A 23,765-nucleotide genomic window follows, 5' to 3' on the forward strand; every position below is an offset into this window, starting at 1 on the left:
TAGCCCTGGCTGTCCTGAAACTCACTGTGTAGATCAGGTTGACCTCACAGAGATCTGCCTGCCTCTGCCTCCCAAGTGCTGGAATCAAAGGTGTGTGCTACCATACCAAAACAAGCAAAGCTTTTTTAAGCCAGGAATTTCCAGGGCTAAGGGTAAACAATTGCTTTTCTGGGTTTGGGGTATTCCCATCAGCTCTGGTTACCAAATACTTTTGTTTCAAAAAAACAGTCCTGGGATAAGAACAAAGGCAGAAAACAAGACAGGGTTTCTTTGTGTAATCTTGGTTGTCCTGGAACTCACAGAGATCTGCCTGTATCTACCTCCCCAAAACTAAGATGTTAAAAATATAGGCCACCCCCGCCCCGCCCCCAGCCCCAATACACAGGGTTCTCTATGTAGCCTTGGGCATCCTGGAACTCATTCTGTAGACCAGTCTGGCCTCAAACTCAGAAATCCGACTGCCTGTGCTGGGATTAAAGGCACTACCACCCACTTAGCTTCCCCTCACCCCCTCTTTAACTGCCCTTGGTTTATCAATTGTTTCAGTCTGTCTTGTGTTGCTTATATCAAAATACTTGAGACTTGGAATGTTATTGGATGTTATTGGGGGGTAGGGGGGAGCGTGTCTAGCACACGCTTTGGAGGCAGGGGTGGTCTGACAAACATTTCATGGTAGATGAAATCCATAGGAGAATGAATGACAAGTGAACTCGAAAGAGGCCAGAACATCAGAGCTAACTTTACCATTATATCCACCAGTACTCAGTAATTAAACCAGACCTTCCAGACCCATCTAACCCAGTCCCAAGAGATGTAATGCAGTCTCCAGAGAATGGCATTGATCAACCTCAAGATGGGTGTCACCATTACCCAGTCACTTCCCGAAGGCCCCACCTTCTCACACTACTCCATTGAGAAATGAAGGCTCAGTGAATGAAGACTTAGAGCAACTAAACCCAACCATAGCAATCGGCAAAGACAGGACAGCAGAGCTTGCCAGTTAAAATGTTTCTTGTTAAAATACTATCTTCCAGGGCCAACTACATTGAACTAGGTTCCCACCAAACCATATATTGTTAATCACTTTATTCTTTGCCATCTAAGACATAAAAGTGGAGGAGAGGTCACATCCTTGATACCATCTCTTCCCTTCCTGATGGATGATCTCAAATCACACGAGGCGTAGAGAAAAGGGTGTCCCAGGTTTATTCTGAGAACTGGAACATCTAATTCTCTTCTCTGAAAGTCACTTTCCTCTTTATAGTGAGGAGCTAGACTAGAGACATCCTGTGAGGAACTTGGAAAACATGTGCTTTCAAACTTTTTTTTTTTTTTTTTTTGGTTTTTCAAGACAGGATTTCTCTGTGTAGCCCTGGCTATCCTGGAACTCACTCTGTAGACCAGGCTGGCCTCGAACTCAGAAATCCACCTGCCTCTGCCTCCTAAGTGCTGGGATTAAAGGCGTGCGCCACCACCTCCCGGCGCTTTCAAAGGTTTTGTTTGTTTTATGAGACATGGTTTCTCTGTAGCTCTGGGTGTCCTGGAACTCGCTCTGTACACCAGGCTGGCTTCGAATTTCCAGAGATCTGCCTGCCTCTGCCTCCAGAGTGGAGGGATTAACGGCATTGCACCACGACCATACTGCAACTTTCAAGCGTTTCGACTGCCTCGTTCATGCAAATAAAACTTGCATGTGGCTCAGAAGGCTGCTAGATTACATTACATTAAATAATAACGATGGTAAATGTTACCATCATTAGTGACATTCCAACCCCAATATTCAAGGTGTTCCTTTAATGAATGACTTAACTCATCAAACGTACTCAGTGGTCTGGACCCTTGACTTTTGTCACAACCATCACAGGGAAGAACCAAGGAAAATCTGCGACTGCGTGACAGCCATGACATTGCCCTCAGAGTTCATAACCCCTCTCTTCTTTCAGCCGCGACGAGACGAGAGCCCGGGAATTGGCAGGACCGCCCACGACTTACTACCATTGGCGGCCTCCTTGCTGGCGTGACTAAGGCCCCGCCTCCTTCCCGCTGGGACCACTCTAAGGCGATCTCCGGAAGCGGAGGGGGCCTAGAAATAGGGGTCGAGAGGCATCCTGGGCTTTGTAGTCCGCCCGAGTATCTGCCGCAGGAGAGTGGAGCCTCACGCTGCGGAGAACTACAACTCCTAGCAGCCCAGCGGAGAGCGAGGCAAGGGGGCCTGAGTCACGTGGGCGCTGGGCCTGGGCGGGCTATTTCTCAGTGCGGCGGCGGCGGCGGCGGCGGCTCGGGGGACTGGGGCCTTTTGTTTGGAGCGGCTGCGGGGGGCCACGGAGCGGCGAGGCCCGCGGCCTTCCCCAGCTCGCTCGGTCCCGGCCGCCCCTTGCGGGGTTGCGGGGCCGCCCCTTGGGCCGCCTGTGGCCTCAGGCGCCGCCGCCCCGCCCTAGGCCCGCCCCGCCCGGCCTGAGGGGAGGAACCGGCCGGGCCTCGCCGCGCGGCCCAGCCAGCTAGGGAGTATTCACCTCTCTTCGCTGAGCTCTGCACCCGAGGCTACCCCTCGCGCCTTAGGCCGACGCCATGAAGATCAAGGATGCCAAAAAACCCTGTAAGATGGGAACCGGGGACCCTTGGGTTGGGAAGACGGCCCTAGGAGCCTCTGGCCGAGCGGCCCGCTTTAAGCTCCAGGGCGCCAGCCAGGGAGGGAAGGGAGGGATCGCTGCAGCCCAGGTTGCAGGCGGCGGACTTCCCCACCCCCATGCATGCCGGGCGAGCTTCTGCGGTCCCCCATCCCGCTGCTCTCACTTGCTTCTGGAGATCTAGGAGGTACACCGGAGAATTTTGACTCGGGTTTTATACCAAACGGGAGCACAGCTACCAGTCCCCTCTAGAAAAGAGGTAGTCATGGCTGTCAGATAGGGGTTGGTACACCACCACCTTCCCATTTTCACTGATTTCTGGGTTTCCTGCGTGTGTCCTTGAAGTCCAGGTGGGCTCCTGGGAGTTGTCAGCCTTGCAGTTGGAGCTTTTCAACGCTTGTGCATGTAATCTGCCTGTAGATAAATTAATTGCCTGGGCAATTTAGAAAATCAGCTGTTTCCGTGTTTTAGAAAGCAGATAAACAGCAAGGCTTAAACATCGTGTTTCAGCTATTTCGAACACTTCGAACCACATTAATATGGTGGTAAATACCTTGAGCTCTTTTTCCGTAATTGTACATGCATATACATGCAAAGATTCTAACCCTGCTATAAGAGACACATCAAGTTTCATAAGCTATCTTTTAAATGCCTTTTATTCCCGTAGTTGGCTTATTTATTGGCTCAATCTTTGTGAATGTTGTCCTTTCCTTCTCTACAAACTAGGGATTTGGGGATCCGTGTTCCTGTCGTAGAGGTTTTACAGTTTCTAATGTTTTATGCCATCCTCCCAGCTGCACCTAGAGGTCAGCTGTAAATGGGGGGCATGAACACCTTCCCTGCCTGCTCCCGTAAACTTCATAGACGCAGCTTCCAACGCAGTCTAGAAATATTTACAAAAATGTGAAGAGTTTTCAGTGCTTAAAGATGATGGAAGGGGACTTTGCACCAGTAGCTTTTAGTACCCTCCTTGTACTGGCTCCAAGTGCAGAGCTGCTGCTTTTCCACCTACAGGGCATAGCCCTTGGGAAACAGTTTTCTGTTTGTTTTAATTTTAGATTTTCTGCTTATAGAAAGCATTAATGATGCTTCCTGTTTGTTTGGAGACAGGGTTCTCTGCAGTCTGGCTGTCCTAGAACTCACTTTGTAGACTAGGCTAGCCTCCATCTCAGAGATCTGCCTGCCTCTGCCTGTCAGATGCTGGGATGTGCCACCACGCTGATTTCTTGGTTTAAGTCTGAACCAGGGTGGCAGCACAGCTTTAATCTCTGCACTCAGGAAGCAGAGACTAGTGATCTCCCCAAATTCTGAGGCCAGCTGGAATTATGTAGTGAGATCTTGTCTCAAGAAAAAAAAATCAAAAACAAAACAAAAAAAGGAAGTCTGAAACAGTGACTTAAGTTTACATTTTCTGGGATAAATTAATGCACCTTAGGCTAGCATGGTGGCTCACATTTGTCATCCCAGCCCCTGTATCTTCCTTCAGTGAAATTTCTCTGCTTGTTGTAGAATTTACATTTGGTTGGTGGGCCTTGGTGGCTTGTGTCTTTAATCCTATGAGAGGCAGGCAGATCTCTGAGCTGAAAGCCAGCCTGGTCTACAGAACTAGTCTAGGACAGCCAGAGCTACACAAGAAGAAGTCCTCTCAAAAGAAAAACAACAAAAAAGAATCACTTTTTATCATCTAAGTTGAATTATGTGTTAACTCATCTCCAGGAAGTAAGTGAATCAGGCTCTTCTCTCCCTTGAGGAACTTGACCTCTCTTTTATTTTTTTAGAATTTTATACATGTATGCATTGTATGTTGCTCAAGGCCCATCTCACCTTTTCTCCTACATGATTTTATTTTTCTGAGGCAGGGTTTTTCTACATATTCTAGGCTAGCATGGAACTCTGCCTGCCTTTGCCTCCCAAGTGCTTGGTTTAAACAACTAGCCTAGATGATTTCTTAAACTTTAGGGTTTTAGGTTCTGCCCGTATATATATATGCTGTGTAGCTGGATTAATAAAATGATGGTAGCCGGGCAGTGGTGGCGCACGCCTTTAATCCCAGCACTTGGGAGGCAGAGGCAGGCGGATTTTGAGTTCCAGGACAGCCAGGCTACACAGAGAAACCCTGTTTTGAAAAAAAACAAAAAAAAACAAAACAAAAAAACAAAACAAAAAAAAAAACCAAAAAGATGGTGGTAAAGGGTGGTTTAATGTTTGGAGTCAGTGCCAACCAAATAGTAAGGTACTTGAAAGTTTTGTTGAGCATAGTATTTATGTATCCCATGCTTCTATGTAATTTGTTATATTAAGACTCTTAGTAGATAGTAAAGTACATTAAGAGGTAAGAGTTGCTAATGTAACTTCCATTAGAAATGAGTAATTTACTTAAATCAAAAATACTCAAATCTTTCCCAAGGAATCTTTTTGGGGGGGGGTGGAGGATTTTGAGACAAGGTTTCTCTGTGTACCCCTGGCTGTCCTGGAACTCACTCTGTAGACCAGGCTGGCCTCGAACTCAGAAATCTGCCTGCCTCTGCCTCCCAAGTGCTGGGATTAAAGGTGTGCGTTCGCCACCACTGCCCGGCTCCCAGGGAATCTTAGTACTGAGGGTATGAAGATGTGCTATTTTGTCTGTTTCAGAAAATCCAGTCCTTTATTTGTAGTGGTCATTAAGGAGAGTGAAATTCTTTTATTCATGAACTCCAAACATTGGAATTTAGCAGTATATTACCTATCCATTTTAATGTACTAGAAAAGTCAGAAGTTGGTGAGTTAGCCCATTTGCTAGAAGAGTGGCTCATAATTGAAAGTTTGTCTTCTGTGCTCTTGTTGCCTTCCTCTCACCCTTTGAATGCGATTTTAAAAATATTTATGTGTAGTTAATGTGAATACGTGGGTATGTGTATCTGAGTGCATCTGTGGGGGCCAGAGCTGTCAGACCAGCTCTTGAGCTGGCTTATTAAGGCATTGGGAGCCACCTGAAGTGGGTGCCGGGAATCTGAACTTCGATCCGCTAGAAAATCAAAACCTGCTCTTAACTGCGAACTGTGGAGTTCTCTCTCCAGCCCCTGAGTACTGGTTATTTCTTGGCTTAAGGAAATGAATTCCAAAACACTGCTGAGTTGAAAAGATCTCTGCAAAAGCTAGGTGTTGCGCTGCAATGGCTTAATGGCTGCTGACCAAGAGTACAGTCCTTGGGACCTACACAGTGGAGAAAGGACTGACTCTTAGAACTTGTCCTCTTGATCTCCACATTCAGGCTGTGGGAGGCATGCCTTGCACATCTACATAAACACAAATCAACGTAATGGGCTAGATTGCCCACCTCCCCCCTTTTAATTTGAGCTACTAGCAGAATAAGTTCCTTTCAGTCAATTTTTTCCTGATATTAAAAAGAAAATCATTGTAAACAAATGAAAGCTTTCATATGCAGCTTTGTTTAGCAGTGCTATTATATCGGTCTGGCTCTCATGGAACTTGCTGTGCATGTAGACCAGGCTGCCCTGGGCTCTTTGTGTGTGTGTGTGTGTGTGTGTGTGTGTGTGTGTGTGTGTGTGTGTTTAAATGTGTAAAACTTTTCTTTTTTTAGTTATGACATGTTTGATCCTTTGGTACAAGCAACTTGCCCAAGGAACTTTTAAAAAGCTTAGAAAATTTTTTAAAAAATAAGTTGTTTGAAAGTTGTTTTATTTATGTGTGTGTGTAGATGTAACTACTGAGCTGTCTCAGTATTTAAACCAGTTAAAACTTTTTTTTTCTTTCTCTAAAAGATTTAATCAGTAGTAATAGTTTCTTGTTCTTCATGCTTCAAATAAATGGGACTTGTGTTACACCAGAGGAGGGACCAAGCATATATCAACCATTTGTCCTGACCACTTCATAGCTCACATCATAGAGTAGACAGAACATGCATTTTGGAATTGGCTATTCATCATAACTTAGAATAAAAAACTTGAATACTCAGTCACAGCTTTAGAAAAGTTGGTGACTTATTCTCTAGTATACACAAATTTCAAATATCATTGCTTAATCAAGCTTCCACTGAAATTTAATTCATGGTTTTGTTTAAGATTAAGAAATATTGGGGCTGGTGAGATGGCTCAGCAGGTAAGAGCACTGACTGCTCTTCTGAAGGTCTTGAGTTCAAATCCCAGCAACCACATGGTGGCTCACAACCATCCGTAATGAGATCTGACACCCTCTTCTGGCACATCTGAAGACAGCTACAGTGTACTTATGTATAATAATAAATACTTCTTTGGGCCAGAGCGGGGTTGACCTGAGCAAGTAGAGGTCCTAAAATTTCAATTCCCAACAACCACATGAAGGGTCACAACCATCTGTACAGCTACAGTGTACTCATATACATAAAATAGATAAACAATCTTAAAAAAAATATTTAAGAAATGTTAAATGCTAACTTGAAGTTTGCCTTCAAAAGTGTCAGTACTCTGACATTTGTAAATCTACTAATAGAGGATCCTGGGTGGAAAATGAATAAACCTTGAACTTGCAGTTTGTACTCCCAGTGACATTCATATGTGTATTTTACACCTGTGTTTGCCATGAGTCTGAGCAAAGTGTATAAAGGGATGGGGATGTTTGCCTAGCATGCACCAAGGTCCTGGGCTTTTTTAAATGATCAAAACCAAATGGGACTCGGGAGAGATGATGCAAATACTGGCTTTTAGTGGATTTTGATAAAATGATTTCTATTCTTCCAAATTATGAAATCTAGAATCAAGCATCACTTTAAATAGAACTTCTTTTGGTTAGGCTAATAGAAGAAAAATTATTTTATCAAGCATCGCCAAAATATGTCATTAATAACATGGTTTTTGAAAGATTTAGAGCAATTCTAAGGGAAATTCAAGTTCTCTTGATAAGTGTCATCTGCTCCCATTTTTAAAGTAGAATAGCTAGGTCTTGAGGGTCACACCCATAATACCAACACTGTTAAATCAGGATTGCTGCAAGTTCAAAGCCAACTGGGGCTATAAATACATAATTTATAAATAAACATATAATTCCAGGTCAATCTGAACTATAGTATGAGATCACCCTCAAAAAAAAAAAAAAGCAGAGGACAAATTTTTTTTTAAAACCATGAAATGTAAAAAAAGGATTTTTTAAAACACTGGATATAGAAGTCTCCTGTCAGTATTGCATCAGAAACATTACTGCGGATGGGGCAGGAGGGAAATGACCTGTAACATTACAAATGAAACCTTCCTCTACTTTTAAGCCATTCATTAACCATGGATGAATTTCTCAAATTCTAGATTTTATGAACTGAAAGCAGCACTTAGTGATGCCACATTCTTTTACCTAATTAAGCTGCATATGAGTGCAAATGCCTAATTTGTCATTTTGTCTGTTTGCCCTGTATTTTCCTAATTGAGAAACCCTTATGGTGTTCAGCCAAACTATACTTGCTTGAAATTATATATAGATTCAAGACTAAGTTTCTTATTCTGGCATGCAAGATCTTTTGTGCTTGACCGTTTTCTCAGATTGAATCTTTCTCCTAGTTCCCTAATTGTATAAGGGCTTTTTGCTTTTGAGCAGGCTTAATTTTTGTTTTTAGCATTTTCCAGGTTCAAGGAGGCATCAAAATTTTTTTTCAACCCGGAGCCATATAGCAGTTAGCTAAAGTTCTAAACCTGAATATTATTCCTAGCCTAAATGTGCTTATCCTTATCCAGGCAGTTCAGGCGGTTGAATGTATGTTACCAAAAATACTTAATATGCTGAATGAGCAAAGAAAGATTTCATTGCATTTTAGAAATTTATTTGTAGAGGGGCTGCAGGGGATCTGGGTTCAATTCCCAGCACCCGTGTGGCAGTTCATTAAGTCTTTACAGAAAAAATAAGATCCTAGTAATAATCAGTTAGTTTAAATATTTGTCAGTGGGGCAGTGATAGTAGATCTCTTAGTTGAGGCTAGCCTGGTCTACAGAGTGAGTGAGTTTCAGGATAGCTGCCAGCTGAGTCACATGATAAGAATGAATAGGGGTGCCTGTTGGATAAAGAATTAAACCACAGTGTCTCAGTAATAATTTAAGTTTTTAGGAAGTATATACAGATAAAACTGAAGGAAAGGGTGAGTTACATGCAGAAGGTAAGTCTTAAGTCATTAAGTGTAACTAAGCGCATGATTCAGAGGAAGTGAAGTTTGTGCCTAGTTTGTTTTCCTACTATATATATATTTTTTTTCTTTCTGTTTTCTTCTACTTCACAGCTTTCCCATGGTTTGGCATGGACATTGGAGGAACTCTAGTAAAGCTCTCATATTTTGAACCTATTGATATCACAGCAGAGGAAGAACAAGAGGAAGTTGAGAGCTTAAAAAGTATTCGAAAATATTTGACTTCTAATGTAGCATATGGATCTACTGGCATTCGGGATGTACATCTTGAACTGAAGGATTTAACACTTTTTGGACGAAGAGGAAACTTGCACTTTATCAGATTTCCAACCCAGGACCTGCCTACTTTTATCCAAATGGGGAGAGATAAAAATTTCTCCACCTTACAAACGGTGCTGAGTGCTACAGGAGGTGGTGCTTACAAGTTTGAGAAGGATTTTCGCACAGTAAGTGTTTATTACTTGAAAACCAAAAATTAATATTTATATGTGAATATTGTTTTAAATACAAGGCTGGGCTTCGATCTAATCCAGTGGTTCTTAACCTTCCTAATGCTGCAACCGTTTAATACAGTTCCTCATGTTGTGACTCCAACCAAAAAATTATTTTTGTTGCTACTTCATAATTGTAATTGTGCTACTGTTATGAATCGTAATGTAAATATCTGTATTTTCCAGTGGTCTTAGGCAACCTCTATGAAAAGGGTTGTTTGACCCTTAAGGGTATTGTGACCCATAGGTTGAGAACCAGTGATTAGAATGTTCCTTTTCCTGAGTTGAATGTGCATGAGTAGATACTGACTTGGAACAATGGGCTATCTACATTGCTTGGGTTTCAGTATGTTGATGGAATGTGGTGGATGTGGTAGAGCTGTGCTATAGAGCTGTGCTGGGGGACCCCTGTCAATCTGGCAGTCTTATTGTTACTGTCATAATTTTGATTTTGATTTTTTTTTTTTTCTCCAAAACGGGTTCTTTGTGTAGCCTTGGCTGCTCTGTAGATGGGGCTGGCCTAGAACTCAGATCTACCTGCCTCTGGCTCCTGAGTGGGAGGATTAAAGGCTTGCACCATCTCAGTACACCCACACCCTGGCTTTTTTTGTTTGTTTTTGATTTTTGTTTTCATATTGGCTGTCTTATTTCCTGAAATAAGTTATGTTAGTATGCACCTCTGTCCTTGAGGTTGTATACATGTGACAAGAAAACTACTGAAAGGATATTGTGTTTCTGTATTTGGAGTTTTATCACATGTAATTCAGTATTTTGGAATGTCATCCTAGCAGATTAATATATACATTGAAACTATGTGAGTGATACTCATGGTTGTGTGCATTAGTAGTTAGAATTAATGTGTATCAGAATAGTAAAAGATAATGCAGAGATGAGATGATTTCTAAAATTTGCACAATTGTCCTGTGCATGGTAGATGTCTCCTATCCCAGGACCCTGTCTACTACATATTTTTATTTATTTTAATTTGGTAGTAGTTTTGTTTTACATGCATGGGTGTTTTGCTTGCATGTAAGTCTGTGACCATGTACATGTCTAGTGACCACAATTGCCACAAGAAGGTATCAGATTCCCTGGAACTGGAGTTGCCATGTGGGTGCTAGAATTCAACTCTGGTTCTCTAGAAGAGCAGTCAGTGCTCTTAGCTGCTGAGCTATCTCTGTCCCAAAATGTTACTCTGATACCTGCGTCCTCTTCATCCATGGGAATCTAAACTACCTCAAAAGGTGGTGAGAACCCAGGGAGTAAGTATGTGAAGTCAGTCCTATAGATTTTTGACCCTAAACAAAATGAAACCTGCAGCGCTTTAAATAAAAATAATACTGAAGTTTTATAAAGCCTCTGAAAACTATACAATATAATTTTTTTATATATATATATTTTTTAAAGATTTATTTATTTATCATATGTAAGTACACTGTAGCTGTCTTCAGACGCACCAGAAGAGGGCGTCAGATCTCATTTTGGGTGGTTGTGAGCCACCATGTGGTTGCTGGGATCAGAACTCATGACCTTCCGAAGGTGCTCTTCCCCGCTGAGCCAGCCCTATACAATATAATTAAACCAAATATATTTGATATTTTTAAAATTCTGATGTTTTTTTTTTTTCTTTCAGATTGGAAACCTCCACCTGCACAAACTGGATGAACTTGACTGCCTTGTAAAGGGCTTGCTGTATATAGATTCTGTCAGTTTCAATGGACAAGCAGAATGCTATTATTTTGCTAATGCCTCAGAACCTGAGCGATGCCAAAAGATGCCTTTTAACCTGGATGATCCTTATCCACTGCTGGTAGTGAATATTGGCTCAGGAGTCAGTATTTTAGCAGTCCATTCCAAAGACAACTATAAAAGAGTGACTGGGACAAGGTAGTAATCTTTTTGGTTTGATTATATCATTCATCATGTTTTATGCATGAAAGTTGTTGGGTGAGTTTTGTTTTGTTTGTTTGTTTTGGTGCTGGAGATCAAAAGAGTCTCTAATACTATTGCTTGGCAAGTATACTCTACTGAATTAGGTCCCCAGCTGTTTTTGCTATATATTGCTATACAGTTATACACCCCCCCCCCCAAAAAAAAAAAAAAAAAACACATTTGTGCAACAGCAAAATATATAGGGGACTGGAGAGATGGCTGAGCAGTTAGGAGTACTTGCTAATCTTGCAGAAAACCAGGTTCATTCAATACCTACATGGTAGCTCACATCCATCCTTAACTCCAGTTCCAGGGGTTCTGGCATTTTCTGTCACTAGCCACACACACACACACACACACACATGGGGTTGGAACATTTTTGTCACTAGGCACACACGCGCGCACACACACACGCACAGGGTTGGAACATGCATACAAGCAAAACACTCGAACACAAAACAGTAATATCTTTAAAAAGAATGCAGATGTGGTAAGTTAAAATGTTGCAGATCTCTTTTTGTAAGATTTTTTTAATGTAATGATTTAAAACTAAAGTCCCTAAGTGTTTACTTATGGTCAACATTAGTTGGCATTAGAATTTCCATAGTCATTTAATTTTTGTATAGAATAATTTCCCTGTTTCTCCTAAGTTTAACAGTGTTGCTAACAGAATTCTTTTGACTTCAGAACCATAGTATCTGTTTATATTTTTTTTAATTTCTGTATTTTTCTTAAAATAGGTATATTTAAGCATAAAATTTGCTGTGCACTATATAGATTTTCATTTAAAGTACAATATCAGATAGTATAGTTCATTCTTTTGCATGCTTTTTTTTATATGTGTATATTTGAATTTATGAACGCCACATATGTGTGGATGTTCACAGAGGCCAAAGTGTTAGATGTCCTGGAACTGCAGTACAGCTGGTAAGCTGCCTGCCTGATGGGGTGCTGGGAACTGAATCTAAACCTTCTGCAAGAACAGTCAGTGCTCTTAACCTTTGAGCCACCTCTCTAACTTTGAGCCTTGTAGTTAATTTTTAGGATGAATTTAATGTGAACTCCTTATTGAATAAAAGTTCTTAAATAGACCATAACTTTTTTGTTATAACCTGAAATACGAGTGTTAAAAGTTTTACAATTCTTAATTCTCCATATTTCATGAACGTTTAAGGATTGGTAAGGGAACAGAAATTTTAAATTTTATGTGGGATTATAGGGGGATTAATTTTAAAGCAATACTCCTACTGAAATATTTAAACTATTAGTATTCTAATAGTGATTAATACTCTAAAAGCCCACTTTTGTGTACCAAGTAATAATACACAAACTTTTCTTGTTTTGGTTAACTGAAAAATAGAAACGTAGGTGAGACTAGCAAGCAAAAATTTTGCATTTGTAGACTAGAGAGCCACATAGTTACATTTTATGAACATATCCAAGAGGATATGAGAATGGTACTGAGTTTGTCTTTAACATGATGGTCAGCTGGGTATATACACTTCTCTGGGCATTTGTCTGTTCATGTTAGACATTTATATATTATAGGGAATTGATTTTAGTCTAACAATTAAATAAACCTTTCATGAAGTCATTTATTGGGAATTAAAACCACAGATTTCCCTTTTTTGTGTGATATTTTTAGCACACACTCTATGTTGCACAGGCTGACCCAGAATTCAAGTTCTTGTCTCAGCTGACATTGTAGCACATGGTCTCATCAGTCTGCTATTAGTATTTCTTTCAATACATACACAGGAGTATATTTTTAGCAATTGCACAATTTGTTATTAGATGCCAGGTGGGGTTTTTAAATCTTCCAGCAGATTTAACCTTTTATATGACAAGTAGTCTTATTTATCATGTTGATGTTTAGCACTTACCATGTTTTTCCTGTTTATTCAATAAGTGAATGTCTTTTTACCGTGGGAAAGAAAATAACATGTAAATGCAACTTAACAAGTATATTTTATTTTCCTTTTTAGCCTTGGAGGGGGCACCTTTCTTGGTTTATGCAGTTTATTGACTGGCTGTGAAAGTTTTGAAGAGGCTCTGGAAATGGCATCCAAAGGTGACAGCACCCAAGCTGATAGGCTAGTCCGAGATATTTATGGAGGAGATTATGAAAGATTTGGTCTGCCAGGTTGGGCTGTGGCATCTAGGTAAGTTATGTTGCTGTTCAAGTTGTCTGTTTAGTTTTTGGAAAATAATATGCCATGGAGTTTAAGGGTGATTTCCTTTTCTCTGTTTAGAGTTCAAATTTTGAACATTGAGGTTTAAAAATAAAATATTCAAGCTGGGTAGTGGTGGTACATGCCATTAATCCCAGCACTTTTGAGGTAGAGGCAGGCTGATCTCTTGAGTTTGAGGTCAGCCTGATGTACATAGCAAGTTATGGCACAGTCAGCAAACATAAAAATTCATTAAGAAATTTATCTTGTGTGCGCCCTGTAAAAAACTGCCTTGTGCTGGTGATGTTTCTCAGTGGAGGAACAAGGCTGGGTTTGATTTTCTGCACTGCAGGACAAGAAGAAACTTCTCAGCTTGGTATAGTACCACACAATTTTAATCTCATTCAGGAAGCAGAGACAGGTGGAGCTCTGTGATCTTTTGTTGTTGTTGTTTTGTTTCAAAAACAACAGGGTTCTCTCTGTGTAACAGACCTGGCTGTCCTGGAACTTGCTTTCTATATCAGGCTGGCTTCAAACTCAGTGAACTCTGTTTTTTGAAGCTGACCAGATCTACAAGAAGGAGTTTTTGGCCTGTCCGGCCCACACAGTGTGTCTTAAAAAGACAAAAACAGGAAAACAGAAGTGTCTTGTATTCCAAAGCATCCATCTCCTGTTACTATATACAAATAAAAATCATATCCTATAATCTGCTTATCCAAAAACTTGTGCTCCTACATGGCATGTGTGACTCTAAGATAGTCACATGTCCTAGAAAGAAGTCTTTCTATATTGTAGCTTTAGTCTGTCTTTGTCCTTGTTGTAGTCCTGTCTGAAGCTTACCTTCCCAAAGATAAAAGTGTAAGTACTTTTTACGGTATTGTTGAGCATGCCCTCCAAGTGGTGCTTTTCACCAAGCCCACCAGGTAGAAGTATTTCCATGCAGTGCACAAGTGTGCTCTGGAGCTTCTGAAGCTTGGCTGACCTGCTAAGGAAGCAGCACCTTACCAACAGTCGGCTGAGAACCTTATGGTGCTTTTAGTGATTGCTCATGGGTTTGTTGTTGTTGGCTTGTTGCACAGTTGAATTTATCAGTCTTTTCCTTTATGGCTTCTGGATATTGATTCATAGTAAGTAAGTCCACATTCCAAATATATAAAGGAATTAACCTGTATTTTTTCCTGACAGTTTATTGCTTTATTTAAATTTTTAAATTTTTTTTTAGATTTATTAATTGAATTTATATGAGTATACTATAGCTGTCTTCAGCCATACCAGAAGAGAGCATCGGATGGCTGTGAGCCACTGTGTTGCTGGGATTTGAACTCAGGACCTCTGAAAGAGCAGTCAGTGCTCTTAACTGCTAAGCCATCTCTCCAGCCCCACTTTACTACTTTTATATTTCAGTCTTTGATACAAACATATATGTTTTTTCTTTACAGTTTTGTGTGATGAGATGGATCCACTTTTAGTTTTTCAATTTTTTCACAAGGACCTAACATTTATTTTTCTATTGATTTGAGATAGCTTCATCATACATTAGTTTTGTTTTTTACTCTGATTGTATTATTGCTAACCTCTGTTAAAGTTATAGATGCATAAGTATGTTCTGTTTATTTTCTGTGATTTCATTAAGCTTCTTTGTTAACTTAGGGGAATGACATTCTTGGGCCAGTGAGATGGCTCGGTGGATAAAGGTGCTTACTGCCGCATCTGTCTAGCCAGGGTGATCCCAGAACCTGCATGGGTCCTGCAGGTTGTCTTCTCAACTCTGGATGTGTGTGCAAACAGAGAGGGAGAGAATTCATAAATATTTGAAAAAAGTGATATCTTTTTATGTTATTTGTTATTTTTATGTTATTTCTGTTATAGAACTTAACCTGTTTAAGGCTCTTTTGTGCCTTTCAGACATTTAAAAAGTTGCCTATAAATTGTTAATTTAAATTTGTTCCAAAACAAAAGTTTTTGTTAGCATATTTTATATAAATAGGTTTCATTGTGGCACTTAATTTGTGAATATAATTTCTTTTTCTTTTGTTCATCTCCATTGTCCTCTCTTGTACTCCTCCCACTTTTGTTGGTCTTCTTCTGACTGGCTGTCCCCTTCTACTTTCTGCTTTGTTGGGAGTTTAGTTGGTGTTGCTCATAGGCGCATTGGCTTTGCCACTGAAGAAAATGTGTGTCGTTCTCCTTTTCCATCAACTTTTGGATTCTCAGGGAAGGGTGGAACTTCATCCCTTCTGTGTTCCTAAACATTTCTGTTTGTATGTGGTTTCCGTTATGTTGTACTTAGCTGTTGCTTGTCAGGACACCCAGTGCCCTCTCTCTCATAGTGACTTTGCCTTTCAGCACTTTGTACTCTGAGACCCTTGGCTCTTTACATTTGATGTCATGTTTGATCTCATACATGTTTCATTACTTTTTGTGACATTAACCTCTGTTGCTTCTGTTTAGAATGTTCCTTTTTTAAAACTAGTTAAACTCTTTATTATGGAAAGCCTTCCTTCTCAACTTTTTCTTCTTATCATAAAAAATAGAATCTTTTTTTCTTTCTGGGTCTCTTATTTTTGTTTTGTTTTGTTACATTTAGTCTCTGTTGCTCTCTGTGTGGTCTGCATTGTCCATAGGATAGCCTCTTAACAAGATGTGTACAACAAGCACTTGGAATGTAGCCAATGTGTGCCACATGGCCAAATGGCTACACTTAGATGAACAATTCTAGTTAATTTTGCCTTTATTTTTACCTTTGTAAAATATGGTTAATAGATATCTTTTTGGTTTTTTGAGACAGGGTTTCTCTATGTAGCCCTGGCTATCCTGGCACTCACTCTGTAGACCAGGCTGGCCTTGAACTCAGAAATCTACGCGCCTCTGCCTCCTAAGTGCTGGGATTAAAGGTGTGCGTCACCACTGCCCAGCCAATAGATAATATCTTATGTGGTACATTATTTCTATTGGACAATGCTGCCCTAGACAGTATACTGCTTGAGGGACCTTTGTGTCTGTAGCATAATGCTTGGTATGTTGTAGATGCTTATGTGATTGACATTAGAGGTGACATCATCCTTAACAGTATTTTGACTTTAAAAACAAATCACTGTACTTTTTTGGCTTTCTAAGTTTTCTTATTTTTTTGTGTGTTATAAGGTCTTAAAATGTAGATAAAATAAATCCTTGCTTACTAGTAAGTTAGTGTGAATTATTATTACCAGTAGATTTGATTTGTTTCTCTCTGTCTCTCTCTTTGCAGTTTTGGTAATATGATTTATAAGGAGAAACGAGAAACTGTTAGTAAAGAGGATCTGGCAAGAGCTACTTTAGTTACTATCACTAATAACATTGGTTCTGTGGCACGAATGTGTGCTGTTAATGAGGTAAGACATCCAAGAACCTTTTTTAATTGTGAGGGGGTAAAAAAAAAAGCTGGGCCTAGCACTTTAATTAATGTCTTTATCCTAGCACTCAGGAGGGAGTTCTGTGAGTTTTAAGGCTAACCTGGTTTACATATATAGTGAGTTCAAGGCCATTTAGAGTTACACAGACAGACCCTTTCTTTTGTTTTTTAAAAATTTAAGATAATAAGAATAATTAAAAAAAAAAAAAGGTGATTCCTGTGCAACTGACAGAGCTTCTTTATTTTCGAGTGAGTCTCTCAGATTGAGATCTATTTCATTACATTCCCAAGCAGATAAAATAAATACCGTTTACCCAATTATTCTGTTACATTTTTTTCCATGAGAAATACAGCACTCAGGAGGCAGAGGTAGACAGATGTCTTTGAGTTTAAGGGCAGCCGGGCCTACAAAGAGTTCCAGGTTTGTTTCAAAACAACCTATAGAAAGAAGAAAAGAAATATGAGAAATAGAAAAAGGCAGTGCTCTTGGTGTTCAGTCTCCAGCCCTGCAAGCAAAACATAACTAATCCGGGGCCAGACACAGACAGATAAGTGTCTACTCTCAAAATGTCTTCAGAAGTAAATGGTGAAAAGGGCTCTGTGGACTCTGCTTTATAATTAGTGGAGTAATGAATTAGCTGCTTGGAAGTTTTCTTACTGCCCTCGGCTTCTTTACAGTGCTGCCTTGTTGCATATGGATCAAGCAGCATTGTACAGGGCTATGAAGGCATTGAGACTTGTTCTTCATGCTGTTTGAGTGATGTGTGCTGCTTGCCCTAAGGAAAATATGGAGGGCCAGGGAAATGGCTCAGTGGCTGCTGTGCAGGACCTGAATTTGAATCCCTAGCACCCGTGTCAGAAGCCAGATGTGGCTTTGCACCTTTAAACCCAGAAGGCATAGATGGGGAGACAGGAGGATCCCTGGGGTTTGCTATCAGTAGTGTATACTCATAAACTCTGAGTCAGCTCTCCAGCCTAAAGAATTATTTTTTATTTTATGTGTATGGTTATTTTTCTTACATGTCCACTGTCCGTTTTAAACATCAGAGTTCACTCTTGCTGCTGTTGTACAGGAGTCTTGGTAAATTATCTAATTCCTGAGTAGTCAGAATTATAGAACTCCATGCAGAAATTAGTAGGTACTGATGAATGGCACCCACAATCTTAACACCATATCTGTACATATCTGTACACCATATATATGCAGTGCCTGTGGATGACAGGAAAGGGCATTGGATTTTCTGGTATTAGATTTCTAGATGATTGTGACAGCCAAGATAGTGCTAGGAAAATAATAGACCCTGGTCCTCTGGACAGTCAGCTCCTGCTCCTAGCCACTGAGTCATCTCTCCTGCTCCCAAACTGCTTTAGTTGGTTTATGCCTTGTCTTCCTCTGGCCGCACATCTTCCCCATCTTAACTTTCATGCTATTCACCTTTTATGCTCCCCTCCCCCAATCATTTCTACTGTCCAATGTTCTGTCCCTACTCTAGGGACCAGGTTGCATGTGATGGTACATGTGTGTAACATAAATAGATCAATGTAAGGTTTGTAGTAAAACTAAAAAGGAAAGAAAAGGCAGTTGCCACACCTTCCACACATGTGCAGAGCCTCCCTGACTCACACACTCTGGCTCTTGCTGTATTTGGTTGCAGTCCAGGAATGTGCGCTGACTGACATCAGCACTAAAGTCCAGTGTCCGTATTAGACATCAGAGTTCACTCTTGCTGTTGTGCAGGAGTCTTAGTAAATTATCTAATTCCAGAGTAATCAGAATTATAGAACTCCATGCAGAAATTAGTAGTTACCGATGAATGACACCCACAATCTTACACAAATATTTTAATGCCCTTAAAAGTCACTTTCTTTTCTTTCAGAAAATAAATCGAGTTGTCTTCGTTGGAAACTTCTTACGTGTCAATACTCTCTCTATGAAACTTCTGGCATATGCTTTGGATTACTGGTCAAAGGGTCAATTGAAAGCGTTGTTTCTAGAACATGAGGTATGTAAACACTTTTTGTGGATTACTTAACAGTGAGTTTTGTATGAAATTGTGTATTTCTATATATCTTGTATTTATATATGTAAAAGTGTATTATTTTTATGTGTACATAAGTAGAGACCAGTCTCCACAGTCTGAGACAGTTTCTCCCTGGCGTGGACTGTACCAGTGAGACTGCAAACCCCAGAGCTCTGCCTCACCCAGATCTGGGCATACAAAGCTGTGCTGCCACGCTTGCCTTTTTTTTTTTAACGCATTTGTTTTAGGAACCAAACCTAGTTCCTTATGTTTACAGATTGAGCTATTTTCCTAGGCCTGGGTCATAAGTCATGTGTTTTGAAAGGTCACACTACACACCAGGACTCAGACTGAATTTGAGGCCCTCATAAATGATGAAATTACATGTGTGTGCCACAAATTATTGACTTAAGTAAATTGATTTCATTTTGTTTCAATTTGGCAGGCTGTTAGCTACCTCATAGGCAGCTCACAGATGAGAATTTTATTGCTCTTCTGACCAAGTGAACAATAAGAAGTTTCTTGTTTAAAAAAAAAAGTTTCTTGTTTCTTAGATAGATGCATATGACAACTTAACTATTTATTGTACCCCTGGTTGTCCAAGCAAAGAAGATTCTTTTTAATTCCTCCACCCTGAGAAATAACCCTATTGTAAACTCTTGAAATCTGTAAGATTGGTTTTCCTCTTGTTGAACTCTAATGGCTGCACTCCTATAATCCTAAAACTCAGGAAGCAGAGGCAAGATTTTTTTTTTTTTAAAGATTTATTTATTGTAAGTAAGTACACTGTGGATGTCTTCAGGCACTCCAGAAGAGGGCGTCAGATCTCATTACAGATGGTTGTGAGCCACCATGTGGTTGCTGGGATTTGAGCTCAGGACCTCTGGAAGAGCAGTCAATGCTCTTAACCACTGAGCCATCTCTCCAGCCCGAGAGGCAAAATGTTTGCTAGCTTTATGGCCAGTCTGATCTGTGTAAGCTCCAGGCTAGCCAGGGCTTCATGGCAAGACCCTGTGTCCAAAACAAAACAAGCAATTCGCTTCTCATGTTTCTTGCTAGTCACAATATCCAGTTAAATTCTAATCTGTGCAGTTAATCAGTCTTATATAATGAATTCAAGTGCTTACATTATTCTGAATTAGGAACATTCAAAGTATTGCTACAGCAAGCTTCCATAGCTCACTGTCTCAGTTATCTGTACAAATCAGAACGGAATGTTCTCTTAACTCTTCTACAAAGGCAGACACTAAGAGTGCCAGAGCTATAGGGAGTTTTTTGTTTGGGGGGGAATACAGTCTTGCTATAATGTATACAGATTGCAGCTTACGTTTTTTAAAAGATTTATGTATATGTATACTTTGCATTTAGTCAAATCTATAGTAATGACATCCTTTTGACCTCTGATTTTAGTAATTTGTGTCTTTATCAGATTAGCTCAGGTTTGTCAATCTTACTAACTTTCCAAAGAATCAGGTCTTTACTTTGTGTATGGTTCTTTTAATCCCAATTTCATTAACTTCTTCCCTGAACTTCATGATTTCTTGCTGTCTGCTGTGTTTAGAATTGGGCGTTTGTTTTTCAAGAGCCTTGATGTACATCTTTAGGTGGTTTATTTGCTATCTCTCAGATTTGGTTGGTTGGTTGGTTGGTTTTCGAGACAAGAGTTTCACTGTGTATGTAGGCCTGGCTGTCCTGGTGCTGGCCTTGACTCACAGAATTCCACCTACCTCTACCTCCTGAGTGCTGGGATTTTAGCTGTTGTTTTTATAGGATGTACCTTTCATATATTAATGTGATTATATATATCACATATATGTGTGTTCTTACAACTTAATTTAAAAACTACATTGCTGTAAATTGTTTAAACATCATGCAGGGATACTTTGGAGCTGTTGGTGCACTTCTTGGACTGCCAAATTTCAGCTAAAACATGGAGATTTTTACTAAGGAATGCCATCCAAGAGGAGCTGATCCAGAAACTGCGTTCATTATTTGCCACTGGGAACCAAAGGATAAAAGAGTAACTCTATTTGTGTTCATTTTAAATGTCAGAACGGTAAGCTCGTGAGCTTTGCCGCATGGAAAGACCTGTAATGGGAAGTATCCCTCATTGATGTCCCCTTCTATGTATAGATAGCCAGCGTTCCATCTTAAATGCAATACAGCCTCTTGATTGTTGAACTTTTCTCAATGATTTTTCTATTCATTTGATGCAGCCAACATTGTAGTACTGTGTGCTCAGACACAAATCTTAAAATCTCAGAAATGTTTGTTTATGCAAAATAATTGATTCTAAATATTTGTTTGAGTCTGTTTTATGTATGTTTGGTTACTAGTGAGCAGGAAGTAACATACTCATAATTTATTGTACTGGCAATCAAAGATCATTTTCTGTGACTTAGAAATGTTAAGGCAATATTAAGTATTAACTATGGTAGTTTTATAACATATCTTCAGAAAAGCATGTCTATATGACCTCTGCCCATAAGTATAATTTTCTCTCAGATGATGAGTTGAAATAGTGTGTTTAAACATGAACCTGAATTTTTCTATTGAATCCCTGAAGTTTTTGCACGTATTTGGTGGCACTATACTTTCTTTATCTCGTGCATTAATCAGTATATATGTTAAAATGTTTACTGTTTTTAAAATTGAGGGCATAATCACATACTTTGGAGTCTATCTAATTAAGTCCTTGGACTGTTCAAATGGAATATGGTTAGAGTGAGTGGCATTTTGTGCTCTTTGTCTACCATGTGTATGTATCTCAGGCTCAAATGTGCATTTCTTCTCATTCATCTGAGCTATGGAAGCTGATTAGTACCCTGCCATAAACAGTAGCAGTGGAAGAATCAGGTGCTGTTTAAAAGAATGTTTTGAAATAACATGACTGTGGGGCAATGTTGCTAAATTACAGATGGATGGATGTTTACGGTTTTTGGTCTTGAAAGCATTGCAGATCCAGAATTTGTCTTTCTACTTGGAACTTATTCTTGGGTTTGAATTCCTGTTTTTTATAATGTTAAAATCTCTCAGATTTTACATAGGCAGTAACATTTTGGATGCCATTAGTTTTATAAAGTTGAGTCTGTAAGGGAAATGAACCTATGTTCATTTCTGGTATTTCTAGAAATACCCTTAAAGAGGTTAGATTGTTTACATTTCCTTTTTTTTTTTGTTTTTTTTGTTTTGTTTTGTTTTTTTGTTTTTTTGTTTTTTAGAGACAGGGTTTCTCTGTATAGCCCTGGCTGTCCTGGAACTCGCTCTGTAGACCAGGCTGGCCTCAAACTCAGAAATCCGCCTGCCTATGCCTCCCAAGTGCTGGGATTAAAGTGCCACCACTGCCTGGCTTGATTGTTTACATTTCAAAGAATATTTCATCAGTGTAGTTTCTGAGACCCCCGTGTTGAGAGTTTCCAGTAGACTGTCTAGAGGTGCTTGATAAAGACAGGTCTCTGGAGCCAAGTGTGGTGGCTATGCTTTTAATCACTGCATTTGGCAGGCAGAGGCAGACAAATCTCTTGAAGTTCGAGGCCAGTCTGATCTACAGAGTGAGTTCAAGGACAGCCAGGGCTACACAGAGAAACCTATGTTTCCAGGGTAAAAAAAGACACAGGTCTGTGTAGTTTATGTACAAGTGTCTAAAATTCAGTTTTCTTTACCTAAAATTACAATCAAATAGTATCTGGGGAGGGAAGCATGTGACAATAGTTGCCCAGTAAACATTTGAAGTCCACAGTGGTGTCGCTCAGGGCTGTGTCTCGGCGCTGCCTGTTCAGGTGGATGCTGCTGCTTCCTTTTTCTCTTTTTCTTCTTTCTTTTCTTTTTTTTTTTTTTTTTAAGGGTTTTGACTTGAGTGTGCAGATAAGAAAATAATTGAATGATAGAAACTGTAGATTACTGTGAAAATTCTATACATCAGCAACTATTGGTTTAGGGCTATCTTTAAAGATTAAATAGTGCTCGTATTAATTTGACCACTTTGCTTTGGTTTATATAGCACTAACAATTTTGCCATTTGGAACTGAAATTAACTACTAAGGTCCATGTAAAGTAAACCAACTAATTCATACATTTACCTTTTTAAAAGTATAATCTGTAATTACTGAATTAATAAGAACACAGAATCATAATTGATCAAGGCTGCCAAGATTCTAATCTAGCCTATATTGCTCTTGAGAATTCCCTGTATACATGCTGTCATAAATAGAGGTTTGCTTCTGGTATCAACCAACCTGGTTAAAGGTCTGTGTTCTAAAACAGTGCCATTTAATAGGAAAAATGTAAACATGTATAATTAATTGTATATCTTCTAGTAAATGCATTAAAAGCTAACAAGAAGTAGGTAAAGGTCATTTTAGTACCTTTTTTTTTTTTTAATTTACCAGTACATCTAATACGCGTTATTTCAGTGTGAAATTGGCACAAAAAATTAATTGGGAGGTGTGTTTTGCCCTCTTGTTTATTTTGTTTTTATTATTAGTCTTCAGTTGGTGTATATTTTATACTTAATGACACATTTCAGTTTTGGACTGACCACCTTTCAGATTTCACAGCCACATATATAAATAGTGCCCACAGTGTTAGTGTTTTTCTAAAGCTACTTTGTTTTGTGTTTGTTTGAGACAGCCTCAGCTACATAGCACTGGATGGCTGGGAACTGGCTATGTAGACCAGGCAAGCCCTGACCTTCAATCTCCCTGCCTCTGCATGCCAAGATTAAAGGTGTGCTGGGGGTACTTACAAGAGAGCACCATTGTGTCCTTGAAGACTTTGTGAATATGGGCTTTTAAAAGAATGAGATGGGAAAAAATGATAACTTCTTTTTTAAAATAAAGACAAGACCATTTATTTGGGCCAGTTTATTTTACACAGATAAGCTGTTACTATTTCAAAAATACTGTCTCTTGTCGTCACATCATCTCTTGTGTAGTGTTTGGGGTTTTTCTAGTAACTGATACTGATAAAACTGCCTGTGACACATCCTAGTAGT

At 39.6% G+C, this 23,765-nt stretch overlaps 1 protein-coding gene across 1 annotated transcript; it reads left to right on the forward strand.

Moving 5' to 3' along the window:
* Positions 1-2,065: 2,065 nt before the first annotated feature.
* Positions 2,066-21,732, forward strand: Pank3 (pantothenate kinase 3). The gene is made up of 7 exons (XM_031351471.1): positions 2,066-2,596; positions 8,860-9,212; positions 10,891-11,144; positions 13,175-13,351; positions 16,608-16,731; positions 18,629-18,754; positions 20,649-21,732. The coding sequence occupies exons 1-7, from the start codon at positions 2,569-2,571 to the stop codon at positions 20,697-20,699; spliced, it is 1,113 nt and encodes a 370-aa protein (XP_031207331.1). The 5' UTR covers positions 2,066-2,568; the 3' UTR covers positions 20,700-21,732.
* The last annotated feature ends 2,033 nt before the right edge of the window (positions 21,733-23,765 follow it).

Source organism: Mastomys coucha, unplaced genomic scaffold (assembly GCF_008632895.1).
Source record: "Mastomys coucha isolate ucsf_1 unplaced genomic scaffold, UCSF_Mcou_1 pScaffold5, whole genome shotgun sequence".
NCBI lineage: Eukaryota > Metazoa > Chordata > Mammalia > Rodentia > Muridae > Mastomys > Mastomys coucha.

What these genes read in the sequence shown, in the direction of transcription:
- Pank3 (XM_031351471.1), top strand. Translation starts at nt 2,569, where the DNA reads ATGAAGATCAAGGATGCCAAAAAACCCT. An exon ending in CAAGGATGCCAAAAAACCCT is followed by an intron (nt 2,597 to 8,859) that starts GTAAGATGGGAA and finishes TCTACTTCACAG; the next exon opens with CTTTCCCATGGTTTGGCATG. An exon ending in GAATGTGTGCTGTTAATGAG is followed by an intron (nt 16,732 to 18,628) that starts GTAAGACATCCA and finishes CTTTTCTTTCAG; the next exon opens with AAAATAAATCGAGTTGTCTT.